At 34.1% G+C, this 12,375-nt stretch overlaps 4 protein-coding genes and 1 non-coding gene across 5 annotated transcripts; 2 read left to right on the forward strand and 3 right to left on the reverse strand.

Moving 5' to 3' along the window:
* Positions 1 to 145: 145 nt before the first annotated feature.
* On the forward strand, positions 146 to 1,549 carry TBLA0F03910 (uncharacterized protein; the record flags this gene model as incomplete). The annotated part of the gene is made up of 1 exon (XM_004181396.1): positions 146 to 1,549. The coding sequence occupies one exon, from the start codon at positions 146 to 148 to the stop codon at positions 1,547 to 1,549; it is 1,404 nt and encodes a 467-aa protein (XP_004181444.1).
* A 1,942-nt stretch (positions 1,550 to 3,491) lies between these two features.
* On the forward strand, positions 3,492 to 4,994 carry BUD22 (Bud22p; the record flags this gene model as incomplete). The annotated part of the gene is made up of 1 exon (XM_004181397.1): positions 3,492 to 4,994. One exon carries the CDS (start codon positions 3,492 to 3,494, stop codon positions 4,992 to 4,994), a length of 1,503 nt encoding a protein of 500 aa, XP_004181445.1.
* Positions 4,995 to 5,206: 212 nt separating this feature from the next.
* Positions 5,207 to 6,331, reverse strand: SPC42 (Spc42p; the record flags this gene model as incomplete). Its single annotated transcript, XM_004181398.1, has 1 exon — positions 5,207 to 6,331. One exon carries the CDS (start codon positions 6,329 to 6,331, stop codon positions 5,207 to 5,209), a length of 1,125 nt encoding a protein of 374 aa, XP_004181446.1.
* A 264-nt stretch (positions 6,332 to 6,595) lies between these two features.
* Positions 6,596 to 8,176, reverse strand: ANR2 (Anr2p; the record flags this gene model as incomplete). The annotated part of the gene is made up of 1 exon (XM_004181399.1): positions 6,596 to 8,176. The coding sequence occupies one exon, from the start codon at positions 8,174 to 8,176 to the stop codon at positions 6,596 to 6,598; it is 1,581 nt and encodes a 526-aa protein (XP_004181447.1).
* A 1,278-nt stretch (positions 8,177 to 9,454) lies between these two features.
* Positions 9,455 to 9,527, reverse strand: TBLA0Ftrna7A. Its single transcript has one exon. It is a non-coding gene; the product is annotated as a tRNA-Ala (tRNA).
* Positions 9,528 to 12,375: the final 2,848 nt, after the last annotated feature.

Raw genomic sequence — 12,375 nt, forward strand, 5'->3', positions numbered from 1 at the left:
CCGCCCTCTACAAGAGAAACCCGTCTCTCGCCCGCTTGTCCCCTCTGTCTGCCCTCTGCTTTTATAGCCCCCACTTCACCCCCACTTCGCCCCCACGTCACCCCCACGTCACCCCCACGTCACCCCCACGTCACAACCGCTGTCAATGCCTTCATCCTCCATGTCGCAGCCGCCTGCACCTGCGCCTGCTTCTTCTTCTTCTGCCAGCTCCGGCGTCTCGCTGGCTGGCCGTCTTAGGGGCCGTCTGCTGGCACTCTCGCTGCCGGACGTCTTCGTCACGAGCCAGTCACGGGACGCTGCTAAAGACTCATCACGTGACACGTCCGGGCCCCAGTCACGTGTGCCCCGTCGGGCCTCTGAGCCTCGCCGCTCCAAGTCCAAGGCTAGACGGGACCAACCTTCTATGTCAGCCTTTGCCTCGGCCTCTTCAGTGTCTGTTGCTTCTGGCCTTGTCTCATCCGCGTCCAAAGCCGCTGCACGTGACCCGCCCACGCCAGCCTCCACACCACGTGAGTCGCCCACGCCCACGCCCTCGCCCTCACGTGGCCGTGTCGTTTCGCTTCCGCCGTCCTCGCCGCCACGTGACGCCTCTCTTACTTCACTACCGTTTCCGCCCTTCTCTAGTCCGGGCCCATTTACACCATATTACTCTGGCTCTGGCTCTGGCTCTGGCTCTGGCGCTGGCTCTGGCTCCGCCTCTGCCTCGGCTTCGGCCTCCGCCCCTACCCCCACGCTCCACCCCACACTCCCCCCCACGCCATCCCCACAGCAGTGCACCCTCTGCGACGTCGATGGGGCTGCAGTGCGGCTACAGTGTGCACACTTCTGCCACCTCGAGTGTCTCTTGGGCTCGTTCCCACGTGGACCGTCCGCCATGGCGCTACCATCCCCGCTGGCTATTCCTCGCTCTTTTGCCCTACCTGCTTGCTTGCAATGTCAGTTGGCCCACCCGGACAAAGTCCAGAGAGGCAGGGTTTTCCGGACAGTCCCCACTTGTTCGTCGTTGCTTCGTCAAATAGAGGCACGTGCAGGTGTTAAGCTGGTGGAACAGTCTGAGTTGGACACGCAGATGCAGATGGAGGCAGAGGCACAGCAATTGCAACCACAAGAACATTCCCATGGTGGCTCTGCCCCAGCTTCACCCACAGAAGACCCGGCCACACTTCTAGCATTTGCACGTGAGGAACAATTGCTCAACGTCTACAATTCGCGGCCACGTGACGCCGCAGCCGCCGAGTGTTCTGCGCGCACGTCACGTGCACACTCCCATACGCACTCACGTGCTTGCAACCTCGAGGATTCGCTGGCTCCGCGGAGCAGACGCGGCTCTGCCGTCCGTAATGATCTCCTGTCACAGAGACTTGAATCGGCACGTCACAAAAAGAAAACATGGCGCTGGCGCCATCTAATTATACAACAACGACTGGCTCGCTACTTCTCACTCCATCTTCTACCTCATCGTCCTCTTCGTGCACCTCTGTGGCTGCACAGCTATTGTTATTGCCAGATTTGCCCATTATCCATGAACAACAAGCCCAGACAAGAGTAGAAACTCCAAAGACTGCATAAATCATTTGTTTTGTTTTCATCTTCTTATTCGTATTCATATTCATATTTATCTTTATCTTTATTTTCATATTTATTTTCAGTTACATCTACATTTACCGCGACATCCCTAATACCCTAATCTCATATGTTCTTCTCATCTGCATTGGTTCTTTTTACAGGTATGATATACCTTCATTATACTCTATTTACTCTTTACATATACTCTCACCCTCTCTATATTCATATTTATTTTTACTCATGTTTATACTCGCTTATACAAGTAGATATAATGTATGTCTTGGCCGTTGCTTTGTTGCAGGCCAGCTCGCTTGTCTTTGCTTGCCCTTAAATTTTTCGGAGTATTTTTTCTTTTTTTTTTTCCTTTTTTTTTTCTTTTTTTTTTTCTTTTTTTTTTTCTTTTTTTTTTTCTTTTTTTTTGGCGTAAAGTACTATAAAAGGGGACTGATTTCATTCCACAAAAACATTTCTCTTCATCCACAAAACCTAACAATCCATAAAAAAGAAACAAAAAAATATAATAAACTAAAACCACGCCCCGCACACATATTGCATGCGAATAGTATACACCTTTTATTATCACAGAAAAGTCTATATGTATGGTTTCCGCTGATGACCATGATAAAAAATACAAACTAGAGTTTCTGAATCTAAATGATTAGAACACCGATCATGCGAAAGCACTGAGGTTCCATACTTATATATATTTATTTGATATATACTTTTCTTTCGATACAGGAGTATCAAAGGTATATGCGATGCATATTGTGCAGTGGTGATGCCAATGACTATGAAAGAATTTATTTTTATATGATGATCTAACAAAAACAAAAGCTGGAATTACTGGCTGAACGAATATATGTTGATACGTTTTTGCACTTTGCTGATTTTAAAAATATTTTCTATCTAGAAACATTGTTCAAAACAGGTGTTTTGACAAACAGCCTCGATTGAAAGTGACGAGCAACAGCACTGGGCACTGATATTTTATTTATTATTTGCACATGAGTGACAATGCTTTTTAGTAGGCCTAGAAAACCTACGCTACTGATTCATTCGAGAAATGTGATTTTTTTATTTTTCATTTTTTTTTTTACTATGAAGAAATTGATATGATGATACCGAAAATAGATGACGAGTCTGAATTAATGAAGAGACAAATTTTTTAAAAATTTACCATTCATGCCTTTCTGATCTTCAATTTCTTCGAATGAAACGTAATTAAATCACCAGATATTATTAGTAAATACTATCTGTGTTGTTTTGTCGGGGTATGCAAAGATGAAACGAAAAAATCAAAAGACAAGCATATGTCCGATTATTCATGACGGATACGATTTTTTTATGTCTGAGCATTAGTAGACTATGAAAAAAAAATTATGGAAATAAAATTACTATTTTTTGTTTATGATGATCTTCCACATTTCACGACGGTCAACTGCGCATCTCTACCTGTTTATTGAGATGCTTTGATGATATTTTGCCTGTGACAGGGCGTGGTACTGATCAAAAAATGGAATTTTTCAACTTTGTTTGAGATCAAGCAAGTTTCATAGGACTCATTAATTATATATTTTACTCTTGCTTCTTTTTCTTTAAATGATGACTACCGAATTTTTGAATACATAATGATACGAGATTCAAAAAAATATAACGATTTGCATGTCAGTCTGATACTTGTAGAATAAAACTCTTGCTATTATTTTTATATATACTCTGGTGTGTTTATCTTGTTTGGCTCTACACCCGTACATTTTTCAACTCTTGAAAATTTTAATAAAAAGTACTTGCTCATTGAAATCTCATCGAAAGCTCATCGAAAGCTCATCGAAAGCTCAGAATATATAAACATCAAACTCTAAATTAACCTAGTTTCTTCAATTACCTTTTGCATCCAAAAAAAAAAAAACAACGGAAAATCCACAATGGCAAAGGATAATTTGTTATTTAAATTGGATAATCTAGAATATCAATATAAATATCTGACAGGTAACATCTCCACTTTCAAACCAAGATATAATTCAACAACTAAATTCTACAATGCAAAAGGCAAGAAGACTTCTAAAAAAGTGGAAACCATCCTATCACAATTAAACGCTACTCAATTATCGCAAAAGATTATCGATTTAAAATTCGAAATATTCAATAAAAAAATTCATCATTTGGAAAAAATTTTAAACAATTTGATTTTCAAACAATTAAATGCAAATCTTCATAATGAAACCTATAAAAATATCAACGTCTTGAAATCCATCGAAAAAATTTTCACGTTGCAAAATTTTGTTCAAATGATTATTAAATCAAAAATTATTAAATTATCTATATCGAAATTTGAAGAAGCTTTGAAAAAACATCATGATATTGATCAAACAAAAATTTCAGATATAAAGGATCCTGTAGAGCTTTGGTTCCACAATCATGAATATTGGACTTTTTATAACGATAAAACTAATAAATTTAATCCAAGTAAGATATGGAAAGATGTAGTCTTAACAGTGGAAAAATCAGATCAAATCATTAGTACAATGATGAATTCTAAAAAATTAAAAGATTTATTATCCAATTTTAATTCAGGGTTAGATGTCTTTTTAAATATTAATAAAGATATTAAAAAGAATAAATTAGATGACGATAATACTACTAATGATGATAAAATTAAATCGAAATCACAAACCTCCACTTCTACAAAGCGTCAATTAACTGAAGAGGAATTAATTGAGCAATATGATGGGTTACTAGCAGCATCAGATGATGAAGAATCCGATTCAAGTATAATAGATGAAAATGTCAATTATAATGAGGTTACATCTGATGAAGATACAATTGAAGATAATTCAAATATAACTGAAAAGAATTTGAAATCTAAGAATAATGTTGATTCAAGTTCGAACGATAATGTTGATTCAAGTTCGAACGATGATGATTCAATTAAACTTCCAAAAGCTAAGAAACAAAAAATTCAATTACCAGAATTAATGGGAGGTTATTATAGTGGTGATGATGATGAAGAGGATATTGATTTGGTGGAAGATAAATTAGCTAAAAAACAAATATCAATTGAACCTGTTAAAAAAAATAGACGTGGTCAACGTGCAAGAAGAAAAATTTGGGAACAAAAGTATGGTAAAGAAGCTAAACATATTCAAAGAGAATTGAAAAAACAATATGAAGAAAGACAACAAAGACAATTGGAATATGAAGCTAGAGTGGCCAAAAGAGCCGCTAGAGCTGCAGAAGATGAAGCTTATAGAAAAGAACAGGAAGAAAGAAAAGAGTTTTTGAATTCAATTGGCAATTCAAAAAGGGAAAAGAAACCTGTGGCAAAGACAAATGCTATGGAAAATCATCCTTCTTGGGTAGCCAAAAAATTGGCTGCAGAAAAACTTCAAAATACAAAGTTTAAAGGTAAAAAAATTACATTTGATTGATTTAAAGCATTTATATCTTAGTTTATTTTTGGCAGATTAAGGTTCAATTGTACATTATTAAAATTAAAAAATACGAAAAAAAAAAATAGAAAAAAAAAAAAAAAATACTCATGAATAATTATATGTAGCTATATATTGATATATGTAACGTTAATGATTGTTTACCGAAAGTTTCTCAAAGTTCATAGAGTTCAGTAAAATGTTTACTAATTCTAGATTCTTGGAGTACTAAAATCAGGAATGTCGGGTGTTAAATTAGGATTGGAAGTATGGAAATGAGATTGGCTTGATAATGGAGAAGAATGAAGATCAAAATTTTGTGATGAGTTATTTGAAAGATTTAAAGAGCTAATATTAGATTTTGGATTACTCTTGGAAAGTTCAATTCCATTTATATCGTTGAGATTATTTTTTGGAGCCTCATCAATTGATTGAGGTGATTCATTTCGTCTATATAAAGTATCGCTTAAAGTACGAATTTGTTGATGTAAACTTCTTCTTCTAGCATCATTTGCATCTCTAATCTTAAGCTTTCGACATAAAGAATTGACTTGTTTCTCTAAGGCAATCAATTCCTCACTTTCTTTTGTTATTATATCTTCTTCTGTAGGGTTTTGAGTCATCATTTTATTTGTGTCGATGTTATTAGGTATATTATCAGACCTTATGCTATTGAATATGTTATTACTTGAAGAAGATGCAGTATCATTACTAACATGTCTTTTAGGTTCTATTTTTTTCTCGTCTAATATTGCTCTATGAAGTTGATTAACCATATCTTTCAATTCTATTATCATTTCTCTATTTGAAGCTTTTAAATCATTGGAAGTATTATCATTTGTTTGAACATTGTTTTGCTTTTTAGGAATTTGTATAAAATCATTGGCAATTTCGAAAGATGGGCCTTCATCAGTCGAAGACTCTATACTACTACTATGATCTATATTTTTCTTCTTTGTATTTTCAGTATTTATAATTTTCTCTAAATCAACTACTCGATTTTTTTCCTCTGTATAAAGAGTTTTATATTTTTTTAACTTTTGTTGCATAATTTTTACAAGAGTATCACATTTCTGTAATTCATCCTGCAAATATTTGATATCGTTATTTTTCCTTCTAACAATATCAAATAGTTTGCGATTATCTTCTAGCAATTCATTAAATTTCTCAGAGGTCATCTTAACTTTAGGAGGAACATACCCATAATTATCTACGCCTGATCTAATCGGGGTTCTGTTTTCTGAATAAATATCTGCATTGTTAAAATGATCACTACCAGTACTTCTAGATCTACCATTGTAACGCTTTGGCGTTGGTGGCAGCTGAAATTGAGACATATTATTAGTTTATAATTGTATGTGGGTATATGTATATATATATATTTCAATAAGTTGTTAAGATAGTTCAGATAAGATCTGGGTTGTGACGTAGTGGAGTAAATTTGGGTTGATGGATCTTAAATATTTACAAAAATAAAAAAAAATAAGATGCCAGATTTGATGCTGCCTCACAAAATCATTCTCGGATAAATATCTAAAACGCCAAAACGCGTCACTAAAAACTATAAAAAAAACAAATCAATTTAAAAAAAAATTCTAATATCAACAAGTTACCCCACAGCATTCGATGTATTTCACTTTTGTAACTTTGTCGAACCATTTATTACACATAAACTCTAAAAAACGATAATCTTGAGAGCTAAAGCAATCCAAATCAAGATCGGTCAAAACGGAAGATGGGATGCTAACAACGCTTTGAGGCTCCTCGACGTCGAAATTATCGTCAATTATATAAGCAAGCTTATTATAAATTGTATTCACTCTGTTTTGAAAATATTCCGTTATTTTTTCAGCCATGATTTTTTCTGATAAATACTCACTTTGTTCAAAGGATGAAGATCTCTCTGGATCATATAATGGATTAATCAAGGGATTATTATAAACTTCATATGCTGGTTTTACGTAGCCTGCAGTAGTAATCCAGTAGGCGTTATCTATAATGAATTGTAACCATGTTTTACCTTCTGATAAAGTACATATTCTTTTTTCCTCTTTATCTGAGATGTCTTCCGCTAAATAATTCTGCATAATTAATTTGTAAACGTTAACGTCATGCCATGTAGATTTAAATGGTGTACCCTTGTTTGTTAATAAAATTGGTGAGGCATTCAAACTATTGATCATAAGAACCAAATCGTATAGATAATCTCTAGTTACTAATACTTCATCACTTGTACATGCGATGTATCCAGCGTTTTTATACTGTTGTAAATAATCCATATCTGAAACACCTACAGTATATAAAAGTTCAATGAAAGATGATAATTTTTTATTAGAATAGTTAGATGGATATGCTGATAAGATGGATAAACAATATGCCAAGGAATTACAATATTCAAATGATCTACCTGGAGAGTTGACGATGAGTATTCTCTTTCTTGCTACACATGCTTTCCATATTGGTAATAGTAATGGACCAAGATTTCGAATCCAATATGGTAATAAAGTGATCATATGATCGTTAGAGGGAAGTTCATGTAACATATTTGAGTTATTGATACTTGAATTTAAGTTCTTATTGGATTCTTCTACTAAGTCTTTACCATTATTGGCAACAAAAAATTTCTCAAGCATAGAAAAATCATTAAAATCTCCCTTATTAATCCAATTGGATAGAATAGTATCTAAATCCTTTGAATAGGTATGTGCGCTAACATATTGGCTAGACATTTGAATATTGAGATTTTGAATTGTAAACTCAGAATCATCTGTTAAAGGTGTTGAGTTCACAATAGCACCTATCGAGTACATTTTGACTTTATCTCTAGCAATATGTGAATCAGTTGTATTGGCTGAAATTTGTTGTCCATTTTGCTGAAAACAGGCAACCCCGTAATATCTGTCTAAAGTTTCATTATTCGAGGGTTTAGGTATTGTAAAAAGTATAACATCTTTTGCAACTTCATGAATACCAGAAGGGAGAGATTTAAATTCAACCCCATTTAGATCAAGGTTCTTGCCAGCTGGATCTTCTGTTTTCTGGCTCCATAAGATCGTATTACCTTTTTTCATATCAAATTGGCTTAAAAATAGGCCTATTAAAGGTACTTTAGATTTAGGTGCATTAAGTGAATTAGTTAAGTTATTGGTGAAACTCTGATTAGCATCTTCAGTTGTATTCATTTTTTTTATCTTTTTATATGTTTATAATGATTGATTGAGCATAAAAATGGTCCAGCTGCTTCTTCAAATACTGTATAAGAACCCACTCACGTCTTTAATATATATCTACTCCATATTAGGGCATTTTTCAAAATCGTAATGAGTTTCGCAGAAAATTAAGAAAAATAACCCTGTTGATCCTAAATAAGGTTATTTTCTATAGATATATATGTATTACTAACCTGAAAATTTAAAGAAAAGCTAGCAAATTAAAGTCCACCATTATACACAGAAAATAGCAAGGTATGTTACATTTTTTTCTCTTACGGTTTTATCATTTTGTATGTTGTTATTTTCTTTCCCTCTTTGCACGTATAATAAATTGTAATTTAATAGGATTATCTCGAAAAATATAAGCTAAAAGATACAATGAAACACAAAAACTGTTTTTCTAGTAGGACAATAAATTTTACTAATTTGATAATTGAATTATTTATTATATCCAAATAATTGGTACATATTTGAAAAGAACCAATTCATCACCACTTTTTTGTATCTTCTTTTAAGTGTATAAAATTTCTTGCTTGCTTCGGTGATTCAACAATGAACTTTAATCTAAAAGCAATAGTTTCTTTGTTTTACATATATACCTTGTTACAGCTTAGATCATAGTTTTAGATATTAATACTTTCTATTATACCCATTACTATTAGTGTGAAAGATAAAATCTATAAAAGGAAGAACATGATCACGTGATATTCAGCAAATCGGTTGGCACGTAGTGTGAGCTACGTTAGTCACGTGTATAAATCAGGATCACCTGATAACGTAATGAACATGTAGATTAACTAGTAAGTGAATCATGAACATAAATTCTATTTAAGAATCTAAAGCTAAAAGGAATAAACTAGAAGGTTAAGGTAGAACAAAGAAGTAAGAACTAGAAAACAAAAAGGACGAAATACAAAAGATGTAAGTGTAGAGTGAACAAATCGAAACGTAATAATAATAATATTTAACTTACATAGGCTCAGGTATATAGTTGTATAGTTTAATAAACAGTTGGTATTAAACTAGCAGCCAAAAAGTTATACTATTGGGAGTAGCAATGCTTAAAATTTCTAAGTCTAGAGAAAAATATTAAAATCTTAATTACCATACATTGTTAGATAAATAGAGCCTTTATACCAAGTATAATATAGTTAGAATTCCGATTTGCTGCAATAGAAGAAGGAGGATGAATTTACAAGATACATAGATTGGAACCACAAAAATTGTTACATCGGTTAAAAATATAATTGGACGAGTCCGGAGTCGAACCGAAGACCTCTCCCATGCTAAGGGAGCGCGCTACCAACTACGCCACACGCCCATATGTTTCCTTTTTTTGTTGTAGACGAGATTGACTTTATACTCATCTACAAGTTGCTAATTAGAAACTATACATAACACTGGGCAGCTGCTAGTGGCATCCCCGTGAATATCTGTTCGATACATAATCTTTATTAGTTAGCCAACATTACTCAAACTGTGCACTCCTACCCTTGTAAGTAAGTTTATAAACATACCAATTAAAGCAAAATGGGAAAGCTGGCGTTGACCTTTGAAAAGTATTTAAAGGCCAGCTTTTCAGACTTAAGACATAACTTTATAGTTCTTTTATATAGTTATTTAGTTTAAGAAGAACAACAATTATATTTGTAAGTTCGAAGGATTAACTGGTGTTAAGTTAATAAGATTGTTAAGTTTGGTTTTGGTAATTATAGTTTCTAATTAGCAACTTGTAGATGAGTATAAAGTCGATCTCCTCTACAACAATTTTTTGTGACATAGTGATACTTTCAGTACACTGTGTCAAGGGTTAGGAACTTACAAGCCCTAACTAAATCAGAGACGTCCGCGTCAACATGTTGCGACGCGTAAACTCGCTTGTATATAAAGCGATGCCCATGAGGCATCTATATAGAATTACACAGAATAAGATAAGTAAGTTATAGTTATAAGTATAATCAGGGTTATGGTCATCTGTAAAATACTAGCTAGATCACTATATAATATTTTTTGTTGTAATCGTCTCAGGGTAATACTGATATTACTATGAGGCTTTGGGTTTACACAAACCTAACCTATACTTGGGTTATTAGAACTTACGCTAAAGTTGGAATGCCACTTGTACTAAGTTAATAACTTGTTCTTTTTCTTTTAATATATATAATAGCTACAGGATACAAATATGCCGGAGTATGATTATATCATTTTCTATTAAGTGGTAAAATACCTTATCACATGACTGATTGTTTAAAATGTGTTTTTCTTTTCATATCGAAAAACACTATTTAAGAAATATATTCATTTTAGTTATAGTATTTACTATATATGTCTAAATAAAGTAATCGTCTTTACATCTTAAACATTGTATAACAATGTTTAGCTCTCTTGAATCCCCGTAAAATAAGTTTGGATCTAGTATGAAATACTAGACCTTTATATACTTGTTTTTACCAATCTTTTGAAGTTGGCATTATATCTAGTTTCTAGACTAACCTCAAAACTAGATTTCCTATAGCCTCAAAATCTTCTTCTATAACATTCTTAGCCTATGGCTACAGGATATCTACAAGATTTTCTGTCGTGGTATTATTGAAAAGTGTAGATGGAAATAGAATTATACAGAATATATTGAACTATAGACAAGGGTTAGACATCAATAGGAATTGAACAAGTTTAGATACAAGTTGTGCTAGTATAATAGCATCATGCCTATTGTACAACGTGTCTATATGTTTTGGACAGGTTGTTTTTGAGGTTAGACCTCAGAACATGAGTTACGTGTCTTGGTTGGCACGTTACTAATTATTAGAATACAACATTGTTGATATTGTAAACCAATTTAGGTATAGATACAAAATAATAACAAACGAAACGGAATTTTTAACTCCAACAAATTTTAACTTTAACCAAAAGTTAGGCGAGTTCGAACTTACAAAAAATGCTTGTCTTTTTCTTAGACTATTACAAAAGGAACTATAAATTATGGGTAATAATTGAGAAGCTAGTCCTATTTATACTTTTCAAAGATCGACGGCAGCTTCTTAGGATTACTTTAAATAGACTGTTTATAAACATACCGGGAATGGTAGGAGTAGACATTAATAGGGATGTTTTATGGCTAATATAAAGCATCCAAATAAGTTATTGGCAAACATTCAACTAGAAGCTTCGTTTTTTTATGTGATTCATATTCAATGTCTTGTAGATTGCTGTAAGTTTAATATTATTAACAGCAATATTGGAGAGTAGGTTATAAAAGCAATATAATAACAAAGGTGTTTTTTGATGTTTTACTTTATGGGCCCAATTACTTTATCAAATTTTCGGACTACAAATACATGAACCCATTAAGGCCCCCCATGATATGCACAACATACGCCATCCAAAACTTATAAACTACCATTGAACATAAGACTTCGGCTTATGTTAATACCAGTACAACAAATTGGAGATTAATTCCATAGCTACCCCATGGAAACCTCTTGAATAGTAAATAGCTCTTTAAAGAGCAATAAAGAACTATAGAAAGTCCTCCCGTTATCGAGCCATGTGTAAATAATACCTATTTTCTGTGAAACCCCCCCCCCCCCACACACACACGCACACGCACACGCACACAGTATCTTGCCCATCTCTCAAAAATTCAGATGTATAAAAAGCATGAATGATCCTCAATTCTCTACCAAAGGCTTTCCCTTGTAGTTCAATTTCATAATAGAAATAATTACCAGGCAAGAGTCGGATTACTATTTACATGACGTTGAAGGGAGGGAGGATCTAGGAGTGATGGGATGCTGCTATCTTTTAAAAAGATAAAGTAGCAGAAGGGTCTGTAGTTGCGTAAGACACCAAGATTGATTAGTATTAGGGTTAGATGATATATATAAAAGATAAGAATTGACACAAGCAGTTGATTAATAGTATCGTGTAAGTTATAGATAGATAGAGAGAGAGATAATACAAAAGCGATCCAAGTTTTAGGCCATGATTTCCTTTTGTGTTAAAAGACATTACAAGATACATATTTATTAAGACATTGGAGAGGTATCTTTATTTTTTTTGCATGTAGGGCTACTTATTATTAAGGGGCATCATTGGGGGTAGCTACCGCAGATAAGTTAGTTTATTATTTGCTAGGAGTTGTATAGTTAAATATATTAAAGATGACT

Source organism: Henningerozyma blattae, chromosome 6 (assembly GCF_000315915.1).
Source record: "Henningerozyma blattae CBS 6284 chromosome 6, complete genome".
Classification (NCBI taxonomy): Eukaryota; Fungi; Ascomycota; class Saccharomycetes; order Saccharomycetales; family Saccharomycetaceae; genus Henningerozyma; species Henningerozyma blattae.